This window comes from Mangifera indica, chromosome 20, assembly GCF_011075055.1.
Source record: "Mangifera indica cultivar Alphonso chromosome 20, CATAS_Mindica_2.1, whole genome shotgun sequence".
NCBI lineage: Eukaryota > Viridiplantae > Streptophyta > Magnoliopsida > Sapindales > Anacardiaceae > Mangifera > Mangifera indica.
Window position 1 is genome coordinate 9,080,987 of NC_058156.1, and position 21,189 is coordinate 9,102,175.

General features: G+C 29.9%; 2 protein-coding genes across 4 annotated transcripts; both read left to right on the plus strand.

Annotated features, from left to right (window-relative positions):
* Positions 1 to 872: 872 nt before the first annotated feature.
* On the plus strand, positions 873 to 20,982 carry LOC123204544 (PLASMODESMATA CALLOSE-BINDING PROTEIN 3-like). Of its 2 annotated transcripts, XM_044621266.1 has the most exons (5): positions 873 to 1,278; positions 1,516 to 1,755; positions 1,864 to 1,897; positions 4,762 to 4,825; positions 20,535 to 20,982. In XM_044621266.1, the coding sequence occupies exons 1-5, from the start codon at positions 1,227 to 1,229 to the stop codon at positions 20,700 to 20,702; spliced, it is 558 nt and encodes a 185-aa protein (XP_044477201.1). In that variant the 5' UTR covers positions 873 to 1,226; the 3' UTR covers positions 20,703 to 20,982. The 2 variants fall into 2 exon arrangements, with proteins under 2 accessions (XP_044477201.1, XP_044477199.1); XM_044621264.1 differs by lacking the exon at positions 20,535 to 20,982 and having other exon boundaries at positions 878 to 1,278; positions 4,762 to 5,244.
* LOC123204543 (histone deacetylase 5) lies at positions 9,038 to 17,123 on the plus strand. 2 transcript variants are annotated; one of them, XM_044621263.1, is made up of 14 exons: positions 9,038 to 9,326; positions 10,100 to 10,301; positions 11,290 to 11,436; positions 11,586 to 11,698; positions 12,057 to 12,268; positions 13,591 to 13,655; positions 13,877 to 14,047; positions 14,170 to 14,253; positions 14,919 to 15,039; positions 15,125 to 15,246; positions 15,902 to 16,095; positions 16,311 to 16,440; positions 16,575 to 16,636; positions 16,724 to 17,123. In XM_044621263.1, exons 1-14 carry the CDS (start codon positions 9,160 to 9,162, stop codon positions 16,887 to 16,889), a joined length of 1,956 nt encoding a protein of 651 aa, XP_044477198.1. In that variant the 5' UTR covers positions 9,038 to 9,159; the 3' UTR covers positions 16,890 to 17,123. The 2 variants fall into 2 exon arrangements, with proteins under 2 accessions (XP_044477198.1, XP_044477197.1); XM_044621262.1 differs by having other exon boundaries at positions 9,039 to 9,326; positions 16,572 to 16,636.
* Positions 20,983 to 21,189: the final 207 nt, after the last annotated feature.

Genomic DNA, 21,189 nt, shown 5'->3' on the forward strand with positions numbered 1-21,189 from the left:
AACTAACAAACAATTCCTAAGTTTTTGTTGGGCTTTTGTCTCCTTCGTATGTGAAAACCTAAATTTATTATATGTAAAAAGTTCAATTTATTATATTCATGGATTAGGTCAAAATAAAGTTTAGCATATAGAAAACGATACACATAAATAACACACAAAAATCACAATATATAAGAGAGAAAGAAATAAAATCATTGTACTTGGATTTTTAATACACATCTATAGAAGATTTTCATTTTCTCTCAATTTCAATATTGGATAGCTCTGATTTTTGGACTGCGAGTAAAAAACTCGTTGTTCTTTATTTTGAACAATCACATTTTGTTTATTAGGTAAATTGTTATCTATGTTGAAACGTGATTGATTGTATGTTGTAGTTAATTTTAGACAACTTTTAAAAAATAATTTTTTTCTCTTTCGCCCACCATTAGATTACTTTCAAATTTTGACAATATTTTAAACACACTTGGTACTATATTTAGTTGGTAGACATTTGTTTGAGATGTTTATAACATGAGATATATACTTACGAGTCTATTGTGATATTATCAAATTTTCCATCATTGTGTTATTTATTTATTTTGTTACTTTAGAGGGTTGTATATCAATTTGTAAGATGAAAACTGTGTATCATTATTTTAGATACAGTAAATTAGTGAACTTAAACGATATCTTATAGTTTTACTTCTTAGAGTAAAAAAGTTTGTACGTTAAATTATGATATTATTTTCTGTTATACTTATTTTTATTTATTTGATATAATAAAATTATATTTTAGTTAATTATTTAATACTATATGGTTCAATCAAGGAAAAAAAGTCTTTGATTTTGATCTTATTTATTTAATTGCTTTCTGCTCCGTCAAAAGATAAAGGCTTCCCTCAACTTTCTTTGGAGAACGTCTTGATTCTTTGATCATATGGTAAAGAACAGGTGGAGAAATAAATTTGTAAACAGCCATTTCTGAAGTAAGCAACAAATAAATAAGGTAAAAAAAAAAAAAAAAGAGGAGGACAACACTTCACAAACCGACATCAATACAAAGGCAGAGCCAGCCCAGACCACCTTCAACCCACCATCTAAATCCTCTCTTTCTCTTTCATTCACTGTTATTTTTGTCTAGATATTCTCCCATTCTCACTCTCTTCAACGCTCTCTGCTCTCTCGATCTCTTTCTCTTTCGCCCTCTGCAACAAACCTTTCTTTCAGCTTATTTAGTTACTTCAATGGCGGTTTTAGTGCTTGTAGTTCTCATTCTTGGCATCGCTGGCCGTTCCAGTAAGCTCTCTTTAACCTACATTTATCACTTTCTGTTTTCGTTTGCAAAGTTTCCTCCTTTTGTCTCTCAACTTGGATCTGCTTCTGTGTTTTTTTTTCCATAACAAAGCTTCAAACTTTTTCATTTCAAATTATTCAAAAATCTTTTCTTTCTTTACATCAATTTTACAGATCTTCTCCATGGTTTGAAAAACATTGTTTTCTCATGCGTTTTTCTTCCTTTGTTTTTCGGAATAGGTGCCAATTGGTGTGTTTGCAAGGACGGTGGAAGCGACGCCGCATTGCAGAAGACATTGGACTATGCTTGCGGCGCTGGAGCCGACTGTAACCCTATAAAATCAAACGGCGCGTGTTACAACCCCAACACTGTGAAGGCTCACTGCAATTACGCCGTTAACAGCTATTTCCAGAAGAAGGGTCAAGCTCAAGGCACCTGTGACTTCTCTGGAACTGCCACTGTCACTACAACTGATCCCAGTAAGCCTCCATTATCACTACCATACTTCCTTTCTTTTTTTACATTTACCAGAAGATCAAATAACTTTTTCCTGAGAAAATTTACCCTTTTCCCTGTTGATTTTACAGGCACTAATGGCTGCCAATACCCTGCTAGCGCCAGGTATGATTGTGAATGATCTATCATCTTTTCCATTTTTACCATTTTACCTGTTTCAAAAAGCCAAGGTCCCCTAAATATTTACTCACACTCAACGAGCCAGAAGTAACATCGCTGATCCAAATATTAATAGTAATATTAATTTACCAATAACCTCAATATAAAATTTTTAATAATATAAGTTTAACTTCCGTGTTGAATTTGAGTTAACTTCGAATTTGGATTTGCTCAAGCTCACCCGGTATAAGAAAAGCCATGTGTCTAGATTTGAGTCTCCCGTGATAATATATAGGAGTATATATTTATTTATAAATTTAAAATAAATTTATATAATATTATTTTTTATTAAAGATTCGAATTTAATTTTTTTTAATATTATATTATTTTATCAATTTTATTACGGGGGTAATTGGTTAAAGTTAGGCTGAAGTGGGTACTTGGTTGAGGAAGCTATGTGGGCAGAATATAGAAACTAATTAAAAAATCAAGTGGCCATAATAATAGAATAATTAAAACGTAAACATTCCACTTTGGTGCTGCTGGCGTAGTTAAGATTCCTTTGTCTGGTACTTTTTAGCACTCGCCCATTTCTTCTGTCTTTGTTTTTTTTTCTGGAAGAGGAAAAAGGGTTGCTTTTTTAAAACATTTCAGTCTAAATCAACCAGTTTCATTCATGTGGCTCGTATTTAAAAATTAAGAATTTGTTGTCAAATTTAACACCCATCTTGTTCTTATTTAGCAGAAGACGTTTTTTTGTCATATTGTTTAGGCCAAAAGACTTAATCCCATAGAAAGGTTGGTGTATTTGTGAACTTTCACTTATAAAGTTATAGAAATTTAAACACTTATTTTCTATTAAAATTTTTAAAAATAAAATTGATATTTAAAAAATAATTAAAAAATTAAAATTTTGTTTGATTTTTTCTTTTTAATTGAAAAATAATAATTTTCTTTTATATAAAGTTTACTTTTCACCATTTCTCCTTCCTAATCATCTCTCTTGACACTAGGAATTCATTGTCCATAAGATGAATTCCTAGTGTTGGGAGAGATAGGTGGGAAGTGCTAGAATTGGGAGATGAGTGTTAAATTTTCAAACTTTGTGTAGTTTTTTAAAATTGATGAAAAAATGAGATAAAATTTTAGTTTTTTAATTTTTTTTAAATAACGATTTTATTTTTAATTTTCGTAATAAATTTTAATAAATAAATAGATATTTGAATTTTTAAAATTTTATAAGTAAGAGTTTGAGAATACATAAAACCTTGGGCCCATTGTTTAATGCATGAGGAAGTTCATAATTATGATAGTCAAATGTGTATTAAAATTTTAATTTTTTATATCATATTTTATAATACACATTTAAAAAAAAAAATTGATATTTTGAAAATTATTTATATTAATTTATATTAATAATATATGGAATTATATATTATATTATATTAATTTAATATGTTTTATGGTTGTATATTATTTTTTATTTATATTATATTAGATAATATGATAAATATGCTCATATTTAGCTTTCTGGAAACTGGTAAAGTCACGAGTGGATGCTGCAGTCGGTGGGATATAATCTGAAGAGTCTTTTACTAATGGACAATAATTTACTAGGATTTAACAGTTCTTTATCTGAAAAAAAGTGAAAAATAATTGAAGAGAAACAAGCCAGAAAGCGCCAAGACTTGTACAGTGAAAAGAGTTTTGTTTTACAGGCCAAACTGCGTCACAATGGTGACCGTCCACGTGTTGAGGATAATGATATTTTATTTTATTTTATTTTTGACACTTTTTAATCTATTTTGATGACAAGCCAAAAAAAGGGGTTCGGTAGGGAGGGAATTCAACTTTTGAACGGTGCGCTGCGGCTTGTCAATGTCAACATTTAAACAGTGAAAAAATGTTGCTTGCAATTTAATGGTGGGGCTCTTGCTTTTGGCTCCTACTTGCTAGCCATCTTTGAGCCTTGAGATTGCATGGTTATTGAGATTTGAGCAAATTTTTAGAAATTTGGGATGGTCTATCTCGAGGCTTGTGCATGTCTAGTCCAAAAAAAATCTTTTGGTAAATAAAAGCCCTTCACCAAATATACGGAGCATTCATGTCTAGGGATAGCAATGGAGGAGCAGGGTGGATGCCCGGTTCTTCGTCGATTTCTCCTTAGGGGATGTAACCCCATTTCCGGTTCGTTGTTTATTTTTATTTTTTAGGAAAATGTTTGTTTTAATCTTTTACCCATCCAAAAAAAAGTTCTCTTTTTGTTTTCACCCCTGTGGCGTTTTTTTTCTTATATATATATATTAAATTAAAAATTAAAAATAATTAATTATCTTAAATATTAAAAATAATATAGTAATTATCTTAATATATATAATAAAAATATAAATAATTTAGAATTATAAAAATATATTAATATTTTAAATAAAAAGGGAGGTGAGGGCACATGTATTTCCATCTTTTATTGTGGGTTATTTCAATCTTTAATCTTGTCTCTTTTTGTATTTTTATTGGAGAATCTTTTTCTTATTAATGTCTTCTTTATAGTAGAGTTACATGTTTAGTCCAAAAGATCATATGAATCTTTTGATCAAACAACTCCTCTCTATTCCGAAAGTGAATGTGGAGCATATACTCACCGTTTTCACCTTATTTTCTTTTAGACAATGAGCTTGTGGCATGGAAAGCTAGCTCACCGAGTTTGAAAGAAGTGCAAGCGTGTATTTTAATATGTTGCATTTTGCAATCTAGTGTTGTTCATACTATTAATTTTCCCTTGAAATTTTCTGTTTGAATCTCATGATTATGGACAAGTAAATATATTTTTCTGCCCAATTTTTTGACTCAATTTGCTTGCTTCGCTCCTGCAGCACAGTGACTCCAACAACACCTTACACATCAAATACCCCAACCACCACCACCACCACCACCACCACCACTCCATACACCGCAACACCTTCAAATGGAATAATAGGAGTTGGCTCGGGTTTAGGCCCTTCCAGCATTGACAAAGACTACAGTCATGGCGGGTCGAGACTCTCAAACTCTGCCTTGTTGTATTCAGCTATCCTCCTTTTTTCTGGCATAATCCTCATGTGGGGTTAAAAGAAACCAGGAAGTTGAGTCTTCAGCTGGCTTTCAATGTGCATATGTAAGTGGGTGTGCTTGTGTTTCTGTTGTTAATTATTAAAAGACTTGTTTTAGCCAAGGTTTTGTTCTTTCTTCTCCCCCTTCTACTGGGCAAAGGGGATGAGCCATTTATTCCTTTTAGCCTGTGAAGGTTCTCTTTTGTGCTTCTCTTTCATGATTTGTGTACATCTAGATCTAGAAAGCAGCTCTTTATTATCATCTCATATTTATTAGAGTTTAAAATTTATGTCGCTCTTAGTTATTATGTCAATAATTTTAATTACATTAGAATTCCTTAATTATTCTTTTATACAAGAGCTGGGTTTATAGATCCACAAGAAAACTCTTAAGGAAATTGAAACGTTGAACTGAGGTCGAAAGCTTTATTAATATTTGCCAAAAGGATTCCATATACCGTTATTGGTGAATCTTGATATAATGTTAATTCAATAGATGAAATTAAAGCAAATTTAAACATTTAATTAGTGATTTTATTTGTCCCACCGATGCACGGATCGTTAAATTCTCTGTGAAATCTCCAAGGTAGTTAGCAGAAATAACAATTTGTCACTATGATATCGAATGTAGTTTTATCTTTAATTTTTAACTATACGTTATTATTTGTGTATATAATATTACTTTTTAATTAATTTTTCTAGACTTACCATTGAATCTCAACACAATATCGTTAATGTTTAGTTTTCAAATCCAATCCTTAGGTCTATGGGTGGGTATAAATTAAATCGAGTTTAAAAATTTTTTAATTCAAGTTTAAATCGAATAAAAAATAAAGAATAACTTAGTTTAAGTGGTTTAAGTTCGAATGAAATTAAGAGTAGTTCAAATAAAATTGGTATAATTTTGTTTCACTTGAGTTTGATTGAATTTATAGTTTGAATTCATGACTTGAATTTGTGGTTAAAGTTGTGACTTATTTATGAAATTACGTTGTTTTATCCAATAATGGATAAAATGATATTGTTTTTGTAATTGTTTGATATAATTTGAATTGAATCAAATCATCCTTGGTTTATAAGCCAAATCGGATTGAACTTTTTTTAATATAAGTTTGACTTGCTTTTAAAAATGAATTGACTCTTTTATCTTAAATTTGATTTGAATTCAAACTAAATAAATTCAAATTAAACTGAATCAAATTGAGCTAATTTTCAAAATTAAATCAGCTTAGTTTAGATCCATCTCTACTTAGGATGTGAAACTAGGAACCTTTTTGCAACAACTAAAACGACATTCTTTCTTTTGTGACAAGAAGCCACCTATTGCAAAAAAATGAAACAAATCGGTTACTTCTTGTAATATATGCACAGTATATAACATTACTACAACAAATGAAACAAAATATGTTAAAGTGTGAATTGAACCTACTATTCATGGATCACACATACCTGACTAAGCAATTGTCAAAATTTAAACCCCTTCCTATGTATGGAAATTATCAATTACGCCCTATTATGCCGATCACACGTGCCGTTTAAATCATATGTATCTAGAAAATATCAGTTAGCCCCCACTATGCAGATCCACGTACCTAAATAATAATGAAATGAAAATTTTCAATAACGCCCTATGGAAAAGGTTAATTACACCCCACTGTGCAAATTTTAACGACCTAAGGCAAATATCATCTTTTTCTAGTATGTGTGATCCAAATACTGAATGTAAATCACACTTATCAGAAAAAAAATAAAATTATATGTATATATATTTTATATATAAACAATGTATAATTATGTAATTGAATAATTTTAAAATAAAGATAAAATAATATTTAATTACATGATAACCTATTATTTTAATATCTAAATTATATATAAAAAATATGTGTACAAATATTAAACATTAATTATTTATTTAGTCACAAAACCGTTAGTCAAGAAAAATCACATTCCACTTTCACACAAAAACAGTCTAAACATCTTAATTTTTCTTATAAAAACAAGTAAATTTTAACATTTTAAATTATTTTAAAAATTATTAGGTATAAATTATTATAATGTCTAATAAAATCTGATAAAAATTGATAGGTATAAATAATTATTATATTTAGTTAAAGATAATAAAAAATACTTGTATATTATTTTACTTAAATACTTTTTGACATAATTAGTCTAAAATATTTTTTATGTTATTTGTTATATTAATTGAAAATGAAATTATTTTGGTTCTAAAAAAATTAATAAATAATGATATAATTATAATAAAATTAAAAGTACCTTATTAATATTTTAATGATTAAGGTGGGATAGTAATCAAGTTATCTTTATATTACCTATTATATCACTATTAATGATAAAATATTAGTATAATATTTTATTATTTATAAATTAAATTAAATAATATAAATAATAAAAAATAGATTAACAAAATAATTTTTAATCTCTTCAATTAAATGTTCCTTTTAAGTAATACAAGACAAAGTTGAATAATTTATTAAGATTTTTTATATATTTTTACAAGAAATAAAATCCACAGAATCAATAAAAAGTTGGGTACGTGTAACGGAGTTTGTATGTATGCTGGATTTGAAAGGTTGGAATTGATTCTAAAAGAGGTTTGCACAAGACAATTTCATCTAAACCCGATCTTTTAGCCATCAGACCTCTTTCATTATTTTATTTCATTTTTTTAAATAATAAAATTATTTATACATATTTTTAATATATAATCAATTATCTAAATTATATATTATTATTTGATAGAATAATTTTAAATTAATAATAAAATAAGAGTAATATTTTATGTAGCTATTTTTTGTACACAATTTATGTATACAATGATGTATCATCCTGTAATTAGGTAATTTTAAAACATGTGTCATCATATGATAAATAAACATCTAATCACATGATAACACCTCATTTATGTACATAAATTATGTACAAAAAATGAGTATACATAATTTTATCGATAAAATAATATTCAACTATATAATAATATATTAAGATCAAAAGACTTATTTTCACTTAAAGATTAGTGTTCTCTTAAATTCCCATATATTAACTTGGAAAAGCTTAACACTCGCATATTTGTAAAATTTTACAATTAGTATTAGAATAAAATCGTTATTTAGTAAAAATATTAAAAAAACTAAAATTTTAATCACATTTTTCCACAAGGTTTAAAAATCTAACCATTTTTACTCCATCCCCACCCCTCCTACCCCCCACCCAAACCCAAGGTTTGAACTTATGGAGAAAACACCTATGATTAGAGAAGAAATTGTCATCGAAATCTTAAGGGGAAATGATAATTTTTCAAACCTTGGTTGAGAAGGGGAAAATTATTATATTTTTAAACTTAAAAGAAAATATGATAAATTTTTAATTTTTTAAATATTTTTAAAGTTAACAAATAAGTTAATATTTAAGTTATTTTAAAGTTAATAGATAAAAATTTAAAAAAGGCCAAAAGACTTATTCCCACTCAAAATATCTTATTTTCCTAAGAAATCTCGTATTCGTTGGAGAAGACGAGAAATCTCATCTTCGTCTGAGAGATAATGTTTTGTCTTTCTCAATGAAATATCATTCTCTGTTGGGTTTATGATTATTCGTTGGAAGGAGAGATAATGAGAGAGTGACTATCAGAAAAAACATTAGAAATGTTACTGGATAATGAAAAAAACTTAAGGAAAAATTGTTATTTTTCAAAACTTAACCTAATAGGGGAGATTATTATTTTTTAGGATTTAAGGGATGAAAAAATTAAAATTTTATTAATTTTAATCTTTTATAAATAGTTATTTAAAATTTTTAAAAATAAAAAATAAAAAATTGAGAAAATATCATACTTTTGGTGAGAATAAGTCCTTCGGCCCTAATCTTTGTCTAGCGGTGAAGTCATGTTTTTAGTCCAAGTGCAGTGAACATTCAGATACAAAAATTCCCATTCGTTGACGTGTCTAATTTTTATTTGTCATAGTAAAAGCATCTTCCCGCCCAAATCCTCTGGAGTAAGGGGCGAATTATATAAAAAAATAATAATTATTAACTTTTCTCTATTTTTCCTTTCTATTTCAAAATTTAAAAACAGTTCCCTCGAGCTTTTCTCCCTCGATACTTCATCACATTGACTAAGAGAGCCAAAGATTAGGGCGGAGCAGGAGGACGAAGTCGAACATGGAGATGCAATCAGGTGAGAGCAAGACTACTACACGACGAGTGGGCTTACTCTACGATGAGAGAATGTGTAAGCATCACACGCCTGATGGTGATCATCACCCTGAGAATCCCAATCGCATTAAAGCAATTTGGTACAAGCTTCAAAAAGCTGGCATTCCTCAAAGGTGTTTTTAGATATTAACAGTGTTTTTTTAACTGTTAAGTTTAATTTCTTATTTTCTCTAATAGTTGGATGCTTACAAAATGAAGGGGAAAACGAAATTACCGGAATATTTTGAGTGATTTGTGACGTTTCATGTGATTTTTTTAGTGAGGCTTAGCTTAAATAAGTGTAAATTTTGTTTCTTTCTTTTTTCTTGCATTTTCTCCGTTACCAAACAGATCTGTAAGTCTGTAATTAAATTTATTTTTAGCATTTATCTTTGTAAGCTTATTTATATAAAAGAATATTGGGTAACTTTGGTTTTCTCAGCACGAATTTTGACTAAATTTCAGTCTTTCTTGCTAGGGAAGTGCATTTAAATTTTTACGTAATTTGGAGGATTTTTACAATGATTCTTGAAAATTCAGGAGAGGCTTCTGCCTATTTCTTGAACCAACGAGTCCCCCTGTGGTTGGGCCAAGCTTTAGAGGAGATTAATGATTTTTCTCTTAAAAAAAAACCACTTACCATGATTACAGTTTATATTATTCAATGATTTGACATTAATTATATATGAAGTGTTTAATAACTTATCTAGTTTACATTTTCATTTCGATTGCTTAAAAAAAAATGGTTTACTAAATTGTTTTATAACTTACGTAATACAGCTTTTTTTATGTGAATAATCTGCCCAGTTAGAGGCCTCAGTAAGGTTGTTTTTTTTTTTTTTTTTTTTGTGTTCAAGCTGACTTAATTGCTTTTCTAAAAGTTGAATTTTTGCTTTTCATCTTATAGATGTGTTCTTTCAAATGCCAAAGAAGCTGAGGACAAATATATATTGTCTGTGCACTCCAAAAATCATGTTAACCTGATTCGGAATGTAAGCTCTAAGCAGTTTGATTCACGAAGAAATAGGATTGCATCAAATTTCAATTCAATTTACTTGAATGAAGGTTCATCTGAGGCAGCTTACCTTGCTGCTGGTTCTGTTATTGAGGTAACAGAAGTCAGGACTCAATATATAGTTTAACTTTTATTGAGTTTTTATGTATAATTTGGAAATTATCTGTGCTTTTTTGTCTTCTGAGCTACTGAAAAACTTCTTTCCTTTCCTATAAATGGCTTTATTATCTTTAGATGATACAGCTATATGTTAAAATGTGTTAAATTTGCTTAAGCATATCAGTGATCAATCTGTGAGGTGTAAATTTGTAATGTAAGTTTCAGAAAGTAAAAGTTAAATATTAATAACTTAATGTGGTTTGCTTAAAATTAGTGGCCAAAATCACCTTTTGCATTTTGGATGGGTGAATTTCAAGGCACTAGAAGGCTGTTTTCTGTGACATGTTTGGAACTTGGTCTACTTTAAGGGGAGTTTATTGAATTTGTTCATTCACATTTCGCTTCCCTTTCAAATAGATGTTATTGTATTATTTTTAAGTGAACTACATTAAGCCATAATCAAGTTTGTACAAACTGTCAAGTGGCCATAAAATTTTTGAAAAAGCTTTGTTTTCTGGTTATACTGTGTGATACCAACATTCCTAAATATTTTGTCAAAATATTGAAATGAGCAATATTATGTGCATTTATAATGACTACCAATTTAGGTACTAAATTACGTTATCCTTAATTTAAAATCACTCAATTACATGGTAGCACATCATCATTGGTACTTATCATAAATTCAAATAGTTTTATTGTATGGAAATATTGTAAATACATGGACATTTAAATGGATGCATTCCATTCTATTTTTGATACTATTATAGTTATTGAAATTTAATGTGACCAAATATCTCCAATTGACTTCTTTATTTTCGTTATGTTTGTTCAATGATGTGCCATCTTGTAGCCATATAGCAATCTTATTGCATGGAGTTGTCTATACCTATTGAATCAGCAAATATAATGTTTAGAGTAGACTTGTTTCTGTTTTCTCTTAATTCTAAATTAAAAGCCTAATCTGAATGTTATATCAATAGTTGGTAGACAGAGTTGCCAAAGGAGAATTGAATTCTGCTTTTGCTGTTGTGAGGCCTCCTGGCCATCATGCTGAACAAGATGAAGCAATGGGATTCTGTCTATATAACAACGTGGCTATTGCAGCAAGTTTTCTGTTAAATGAAAGAGTGAGGGCCAGGTTTCTTTCTATTTTTATTTTTAAATCAACCATGGACTTTTATTCCTAGTATGTTATATTAAATTCTGCTCATCAAAGTTAGGCTATGTTTTTCTTATTCGGTGGTGTCCTTCTCATTTACTGATATGTACATTGCAGCCAGAACTGGGAATAAACAAAATTTTGATTGTTGATTGGGATGTCCACCATGGTAATGGTACTCAAAAGATGTTCTGGAAAGATCCTCGTGTCCTGTTCTTCTCTGTTCATAGGTATATTAGACTCTTAAACTTATATCTCTTCTTTTGCTTCATCACTTTCAGACTGTGAATGTAATGCTGCATATGCAAAGCTTCATAATGGATACCTTGGTAGATTTTAGATGAAGATATATCTGTTCATTTTTCAATTCTGGTTTTCTAGAAACAGTCATATTTTCTCAAAATAATTATTTGTGCTTCTGTAGGAATCTACTGGTAAATGGTGATATATCAGTTTTTAGTATGTTGCCTTTTTTGTTATTTTTTCTCTTCTTTCTGCTTAAAATATCTAAGTTCAATGTTCTATCCCATTGGATATTGGTACTAGTCTCCAATATGTTGACCACATGAAGGCTTCCTTTTTTTGCAGGCATGAGTTTGGGAGATTTTATCCTGCTAATGATGATGGTTTTTATACTATGATTGGTGAGGGACCTGGTGCAGGATACAATATTAATGTTCCTTGGGAGAATGGGAAGTGTGGTGATGCTGACTATCTTGCAGTTTGGGACCATATTTTGCTTCCTGTTGCCAAGGAATTTGCTCCCGACATAATTTTAGTATCTGCTGGATTTGATGCAGGTTTGGAGCTTTTACTTTACCCACGGTACTATGTTAGCATATCTTATGTTTTCATTTCAAGTTTTAACACATTTATTTTTGTCAAATGTTATGGTAATGACCAGACTAGCCTATGTGTCGAATTAGTTTTCATATAAACTGCTCCAAACGGATACACACACACACACACACACACACACTCTATTAGCTCATCAAAAGTTTAAAATTACTTGATTGGGTAAAGTGATGATGGTGGAAAGAAGTCAACAAAAGAAACAAACTGAACTCAGCAGGTCATTAAATGAAAGAAACAACCCCAATGAAAACTAAAAGCCTTCCCGTTCTGTTATAAATTATTTTTTAGGAATTGTCATTGAAAGTTTCCTAAATCTACGTTTGATGGTAGAATAGTTAAAAACAACAAAGACAGCAATGACAATTATAATAATAATAAGGGTCAAGCTATAGTAACTTAAAAGTTTTGATTTAGTTTGAGCCACTGATTTATAGTGATTAATGAACCACAATCCAACGGTTTAAAAGGTAATGACATGGCATGTAAAATAACTCCTTAATTTTCCATTTACCAAGTTTTATATTATTCCAAATCAAAAGTTGTAAATTAAAGTAAATAATTTAGGTTGATATAGCCTAATACTAATAATAATATTTATAGTAAGCTTTTGATTTTCAGATAGAAACCCAAAAAAGTTGGCCGAATTTAGTTATATGAGCACTAAAATTTATCAAGACTATGATCACAATGGAAAGATTTCAACATATTATTTTAACTGTGAGGAAAGTTGAGTTTCTCATATATTGGCCTTGATCAAAAGCATTTTTCGTTTATGTTTAATAATTTTTTACTGGTGTGCACCAAAAGAAAGAAAGCAGACATGGTTTTGAAATGTAGACTTGGTGCCTGATCTTGCCTCAATGTGTAGTTGATAGCAGTTTTTGTTATGGCTTGTACTAATTCTTCTATTCACATTTAATCTATTACTTTTTCAATATTCTTTCTATTATATTCTTCAAGATTGCCCATGCTATAAAAATCTGAAGTGGTTGGAACACTCATATGTTTAAGCGAGTTCAAACCTCCTTCCTCGTGAATAAAATGCATAAAATTCAGGTTTTCCATTTCTTGTTAGGTTGAGATGCACCTTTTTTCTACACACTGCTATTTTCCTGTATTGAAAGCTGCTATGGTGGATTTATAGTCCTTATGTTAATTAAATCAAACAGTTACTTTAATTCTTGGGTGACTTGGTGAGTTCTTGTAGTGACTCTATTGGAATTGTTTTTACTGTTATAAATATTTCTATTATAATGCTTGGAAACAGCTGTTGGTGATCCTCTAGGGGGCTGTTGCGTCACTCCATACGGATACTCAGTCATGTTGAAAAAGGTTAACATTCAATTTCTTTAGCTTTTTGGTAGTGATTTCATGGTGATGGCACCTAGAATGTTGAAGGTGGTCATGTTGCATTTTTATTGATAACATGGATGATATCATTTAATATTTGGCATCGTCTTAGAATTTTGTTTTCCTCATTTTGATGTAACTTCTTATTAAGGTTTGACTTTCAATTCTTTAGCTCATTCCACCTGTATCCTTTGTTGCTCCAGTTGATGGATTTTGCTCAAGGTAAAGTTGTATTGTCATTGGAAGGAGGATACAATCTTGAATCAATATCAAATTCAGTCCTTGCTTGCATGGAAGTTTTGCTGGAGTACAAGCCCATCTCTGGATCCTCAGAGGCCTATCCATTTGAATCTACATGGCGTGTAATACAAGTGGTAAAAATAAGACATTTTACCATCTTTTTGGTTCTTTCCATTTGCTAAGCAATAAGTTCTTTCTTCACCCTACCACCCCACATCTGGATTAGTGATAAATGCATGCGTGCTCTACTTGTCAGGTTCGCCACAAATTAAGTGCTTTCTGGCCAACACTGGCTGATGAATTGCCAACAGAGTTAACAAGTAAAAAAGCACCTCTTGCGGTGAGGATATGTTCTCTTTTTTAATACAGATATACTTAAATGTTGCTCTCACACCACATTTTTTTGTAGCTTATAGATATTCTAGCAAACAATCTATTTTATTTAGAAAATTTCCATTTTAAGTGGCTCTTGTACTTTAGAGGTAGGAGTTCTTTTCAGATAAAAGGTACAACAATTCAATATTCCTGGCCTATCATCAGCACACTGGAGAAAGAATGCATGCTTTTAAATTTTAATTCATGCATTGTTTATGTGGTGAAAACAAAGAAAACAGGAATAGAAGGCTGTCTTCTTCAAATGTTAATTTTATTTTTTTTCTCTTTTTCTCTTTTTAATTCATGCTGTCTTCTCTCTTTTTTTGCTTGCTTTAAATGAGAAAATTTTTCACATGAATGTATAGCATAGATATGTATTACCTAACAAAAGCATATATAATGCAATTTTTTGATAATTCCTAATTGTTATGATTGAGAAAAATATTACTCACTTCTATTATTTGATGTTCAAATTATTAAATGTAGTGCTGGTCAAATGCATTTCCAGAAAAGAATAATTGAAGCCAAATATAAGATCTCATTTGTTTTTGTTCTTAAATTTAAGCATTGCCATGCAACAATATTCAATTAATAGCACACCCTCTTGAAATAGTTTCATTGTCATTCCAGGATATGATCTCTAGCTCTGATTCTGAAGATGAGTATGAGAAGACTCCGGCTGTGGTGCCAGAAGCAGTTCTTGAGGATGTTATAGAACCCCTTTTGAAGCTGAAAGTTGAAAATGGTCATGGTAAAAAACTGAAGTCAAAATGCCAAGCTTGAAAATTCTTCTTTCTATGTTTCTGTTTCATTTCTTGAGCTTAAACTGAATGCAGCTGAAGTGGCCACAAAGTCTGCCACTTGGAGATCAGAGCTCGCAAAGGTTGATGTTTGGTATGCCTCTTTTGGGTCTAATATGTGGAAACCAAGATTCCTTTGCTATATTCAAGGTGGACAGGTGGGAAATTGACATTACAATGAGAATCTCAATGCTGAATCAGTGATGCTCTGAAATAGATTTGGTTAAATTAATGATGCTCTGAAATACATTAATTGTTTCTTACATTAGATGATTTGAATCACCGTTTAGGGCTCCTATTTGTTTGCTTAATAATTCTAGACATTTATGATCTGTAAAATAACTTTGTCACAGGAAAAGTGGGGATGGGAATTGAAAAGTATGAGATAATGAATACAAAGCTGACAGAGTGATTATAAGTGTCTTGATTTTCCTTTAGCTCCCGTGAAATCATGTCTTGTGCTTTCAAACTCCAATGCCACTTCTGTCTTTCTTTTTTTTTTTTTTTACCCAATTTTTGGTTAATATTTTTGCCTTGATACACTGTTATGTGATATTTGTCAATGACGGGGAGATTGTAAGTTTAACCATTGTCAAAGGCTTAATATTTCATTTCTTTGAAGAATTTTGACTGTGAATTAAACAGGATTCATATGTGGGTTTGCTGTTGGGAATTCTTGCTTGTTGATCATTTGTTTAAAAGTCTGTAATGAGTTTTTACAATCATCACCTTCCACATGTTTTGGCCATGATTTAATTTATTGCAGAGGTATCTATTTTTCAAATATTTTACTAGTTATAAATGGATTTTCAGGTGGAAGGCATGAAAAAGGCTTGCAGTGGTTCAATGGATAGAAACCCACCAAAAGAGACTCTGTGGAAGACTTTTCCTCACCGTTTATTCTTTGGTCGGAATTCTACCCCCACATGGGGTCCTGGAGGGGTTGCTTTCCTTAATCCCGAATCTAACAACCAGGAAAAGACTTACCTGTGCCTAAATAGAATAACGTATGTTTTTCATATCTATACTACATGGGGTCCTGGTTTTGTTTTTCATATCTATGCTACATCAGTCCATCTTTACCATGCTCAAGATAATCTATTAAACCTTTATTATAGAAAAAAATGTCAGTGATTTACTGATGAAACCTTGGGCTATTGTAAGCGGAATCATTTCAATGAAATATCCACTAATCTATTTAATTCTTTGGCTTCTGTTACAGGCTAGAACAGTACAATGATGTTTTGCTTCAGGAAAATTCTCCAACCAATGAAAAGTATTCTCCTTTTCTTGATATTACTGCTTTGAACTCTATTGCAGACAAGAAGTCCATTTGTTTAGAGACTCTCAAGGTACATCTTATATGATATTTTTTTAATATTCTTTTTATGTTCTTCAGTTTTATATTCTGATGATTTTAAATATTTCTCGTTACTATACTTCCAGTAATTGTGTATAAGCTACTAGGTTTTTTTTCATGCAGAAGGGCTGGTATCATAACGTTGTTTATTTGGGAAAGGAGCACGATATCCCTATACTAACAATGACGTATGCATAAAACCAGATTTGCATTTTCGTTTTTCATTTGCTCTGCATTAGAATTTCAATGCTAAACCATTACATATTTCAATCCAGGTGCTCACTTTCGGATGTTGAAGGCTTCAAATGCGGGGAGATTCCTCTGCGTGCGCCAGCTGTAGAATACGCCAATGTCTTAATAAGAGGACTGGTAGAAGGGGGACAACTATCAGAAAAAGAAGCCATGGCTTACGTACAGGAAGCTTCTACCAAACGACTGTGAGTACCATCTCTATCACTATTTTAACTTTCTGTAAGTAAAACCTTGGTAGTTCAGACCCAAAAAAAAAAAAAAAGCATTCCTGATTGGAGCTGTAAAACTGAAGCATTGGAGTGGTGGGAAATTTGATTTGGATTATGTATTTATATAGTGTAGTAAATCAGGATGCTGGTATTTCTGTGTTATTAGTGATATTTTCTAAACTTTTTAAATAATGTGTTTATATTTATAAGGGAAGAGTACTGGGTACAAAATTGATATATAAATAAAAAATAATATTAAGTTATTAATTCATGATAAATGTCAGTTAAAATGGCTTTTTATTTTAAAATTAAACAAAAAAACTCATCACATGATAAAATAGGTTACAAAAGAATTGTGTGTTTTTAGAATTTGTTATGGATTAATAAATTCATGTTAAATTTCTACATTCAAACTATTATTTATTGGTTTCTGATTTACTGCTATCTCATTGCTTACATTTTATACGTGGTATTATCAAATGAACAGTCTGTACGTACCCGTTATGAGTACATAAATAAATATATATTTATATGTATTATCATGTGTTTGAATATTACTTTATCGTTAATTTAAAATCATTTAATTATATGATATATATAAGTGTGTATTTATTTGTGTATTTAAAATAAATATACATAAGTTTGATGTTTTTAAATATTATTGATTTATAAATAAGAAGACAAACATACCCTTTATTAATTTTATCAACTTCAATTGAAAAATAAATAAATCAAATACATTTTATATACATTTCTCTTCTCATGCTTGTATGCTAGTAGAGGCTAACTTTTGGACTATCGTGTGCCATTTTCACACTCTTGCCTTCTTCCTTTATATTTTGCACTCGATTTCGCTCAAAGTCTGATTTATAACAACGGTATGCTAAAAAAAAAAAAAAGCACTCTTAAAGGGTGTTTGATTGGGGGTAAAAAAAAAAAAATGTATTATATCATTTATTATTTAGTTTAATTTATAAATAATAAAATATTTTGATAATTTTTTTATTTTTAATAGTGATGTAATAAGTAATATAAATAGTAATTTTATCATTATTTTCATCTTAGATATTTAAAAATTTAATAAAACTATATATATAAACTATAATATATTATTATATAATTAGAAGTTATTTTATTTTTAATTTTTAATTATTTAATTATATGATGGTATATTATTATTTATGTATAAAATTATACATATAATATTATTCTTAAAAAATTTTAATTATATTCTTATTTATTAATTTTTGTGAACAAAAATATTTCTTTAAAATAATTATATTTAAAGATATTTAAGTAAAATAATATATTAATTTTTTTTAATTATCTTTAACTAAGCATTATAATCATTTATACTTAGACAAAAGATTAGTTTCCATCCAAGTTTTAGTTTAATATTAAAAATATACTTATGGAAAAAGAAAAACCTACACATCCACTTATTTCTAAATTATTGTTAAATTTTTTATTAAATATAAGGGTAAAACTAATATTTAACAGTAATATTAAAAAATATATAATTTTATCTCATTTTTCTATTTAGATTTTAAAAATTAATATTTAACTCTCATATCTCAATTTTGAAAAGTTATTTTTCCCTCTCAAATCCTTAATTTTCTTCACTTTTGTTTATGACCAACGATGATCAATGTGGTTGGAGGTTAAACGATGCTTGTTGTCCTTTACTAGACAATGAAGCATCATCCATTCTTTAGACAATGCTCATCGTCTCATCTAGTGAAGATGTCGATTGTTGTTCATTGAGAACGACACTTGTCATCCAGTTTGGACGATGAAATGTTGTTTAGATTTGGATGATAGTCATCATACTTGAAAAACAATTGGATTTAAGGGGAAATAGTGAATTTTTTAAAGTTTAATTTAGGAAAAAAATATTAGTTTTTCAAATTAAATAAGAGAAATACGATTTAATTTTAATTATTTTAATATTATCGATCAAATAACAAATTTATTTTTTAACCTTAACAAAAAATATATGAGCATATCTTACCAGATTAAAACTTAAATAAAAATTTGAGTTTTTTATCTGTTTTATACAAATATTGGTTGTTTGGGTGGGAAATTGTTCTTTTCCCTTTATATTTATATAAAATTTATTATAATTATTCAGAATTTAGGGGCAGCAATCGTTTCTTTTTTAATATTATAATTATTTTAATTGTGAATGATAACAGGCAAGTATCAAAATCTTCTCTTACTTCTCAGTCCACCGAAAATAACAAAACAATAATAATATTAAAACCCAATAATTGATAAATTTGATTTTTAAATAAAAATAAAAATAATAATTTTTTAATTATATTATATTATATAATATGATAAATCTGATAAATATGTTCGTGTTCAAACTGCGTCACAATGGTGACCGTCCACGTGTTGAGGATAATGATTTTTATTTTATTTTATTTTTGACACTTTTTAATCTATTTTGATGACAAGCCAAAATAATGGGGTCGGTAGAGAGGGATTCAACTTTTTAACGGTGCGCTGCGGCTTGTCAATGTCAACCTTTAAACAGCGAGAAAAAATGTTGCTTGCAATTTAACGGTGGGGCTCTTGCTTTTGGCTCCGACTTGCTAGCCATCTTTGAGCCTTGAGATTGCATGATTATTGAGATTTCAGCCAATTTTTAGAAATTTGGGATGGTCTACCTCGAGGCTTGTGCATGTCTAGTCCAAAAAAATCTTTTGGTAAGTAAAAGCCCTTCACCAAATTTACGGAGCATTCATGTCTAGGGATGGCAATGGAGCCGCAGGGTGGACGCCTTGTTCTTCGTCTCTTTCTCCTTAGGGGATATAATCCCCATTTCCGGCTCGTTCTTTTTTTTTTTTTTTTTTTAGGAAAATGTCTTTTTAACTTTTTACCCACCCAAAAAAAAAAATTTCCTTTTTGTTTTTACACCCGTTTTATTTTTTTCTTAAAAAAGTAAATATGACATAAATATGATAAAGAATGTATTTACTTATATTAATATGTATATCAAAAACATAAATTATAAATTATTATTTTAAATAAAAATATTAATATAAAAGATCGAAAGAAAAAGGGGCAGAGGTGAGGGAGAGGCGGGAGATAAGAGTGAGGTAGGGACATGTATTTTTATCGCATATTGTGGGATTATTTTTTATTTTTAGTCTTATCTCTTTTTGTCATTTTATTAAAAAATTTTCTTTCTATTAAAGTCTCCTCTTTAGTAGGGTTAAAGACTCTAAATTTAGATAAAAATTATTATTTATATTTATGTTTAATCCAAAAGATTCATATGATCTTTTGATCAAACAACTCCTCTCAATTCCGAACATCGAGCTTATACTTAACCGTTTGCACCATATTTTCTTTTAGACAATGAGCTTGTGGCATGGAAAGCTAGCTCACTGAGTTTGAAAGAAGTGCAAGCGTGTATTTTAATATGTTGCACTCTGCAATCTAGTGTTGTTCATACTATTAATTATCCCTTGAAATTTTCAGTTTGAATCTTTTGATTATGGACAAGTAAATATATTTTTCTGCCCAATTTTATGACTCAATTTGCTTGCTTCGCTCCTGCAGCACGGTAACTCCCACAACACCGTACACATCAAATACCCCAACCACCACCACCACTACTCCATACACCGCAACACCTTCAAATGGAATAATAGGAGTTGGCTCGGGTTTAGGCCCTTCCAGCATTGACAAAGACTACAGTCATGGCGGGTCGAGACTCGCGAACTCTGCCTTGTTGTATTCAGCTATCCTCCTTTTTTCTGGCATAATCCTTATGTGGGGTTAAAAGAATCCGGGAAGTTCAGTCTTCAGCTGGCTTTCAATGTGCATATGTAAGTGGGTGTGCTTGTGTTTTTTTTGTTAATTATTAAAAGACTTGTTTTAGCCAAGTTTTTGTTCTTTCTTCTCCCCCTTCTACTGGGCAAAGGGGATGAGCCATTTATTCCTTTTAGCATGTGGAGGTTCTGTTTTGTGCTTCTCTTTCATGATTTGTGTACATCTAGATCTAGAAAGCAGCTATTTATCATCTCATATTTATTAAGAGTTTAAGATTTATGTTGCTCTTAGTTATTATGTCAATAATTTTAATTACATTAGAATTCCTTAATTATTCTTTTATACAAGAGCTGGGTTTATAGACCTACGCTCCCTCCCTGACGACCCCTCATTCCGACAGTGTGGCCTCCGATGCGTCTTCGTCGGATGAAGACAAATTGAAGAGTCTTCGTCGTCGATGAAGACGCCATCTTTGTCGTCGATGAAGACGATTTGTC

Excerpts from the sequence above, each read along its gene's own strand:
- LOC123204544 (XM_044621264.1), top strand. The coding sequence starts at position 1,227 with ATGGCGGTTTTAGTGCTTGTAGTTCTCATTCTTGGCATCGCTGGCCGT. Across the intron at positions 1,756-1,863 it reads TGTCACTACAACTGATCCCA|GCACTAATGGCTGCCAATAC; the intron begins GTAAGCCTCCAT and ends TTGATTTTACAG. Across the intron at positions 1,898-4,761 it reads CAATACCCTGCTAGCGCCAG|CACAGTGACTCCAACAACAC; the intron begins GTATGATTGTGA and ends TCGCTCCTGCAG.
- LOC123204543 (XM_044621262.1), top strand. The coding sequence starts at position 9,160 with ATGGAGATGCAATCAGGTGAGAGCAAGACTACTACACGACGAGTGGGC. Across the intron at positions 11,437-11,585 it reads GTTTTCTGTTAAATGAAAGA|CCAGAACTGGGAATAAACAA; the intron begins GTGAGGGCCAGG and ends TGTACATTGCAG. Across the intron at positions 14,048-14,169 it reads CATGGCGTGTAATACAAGTG|GTTCGCCACAAATTAAGTGC; the intron begins GTAAAAATAAGA and ends TCTACTTGTCAG.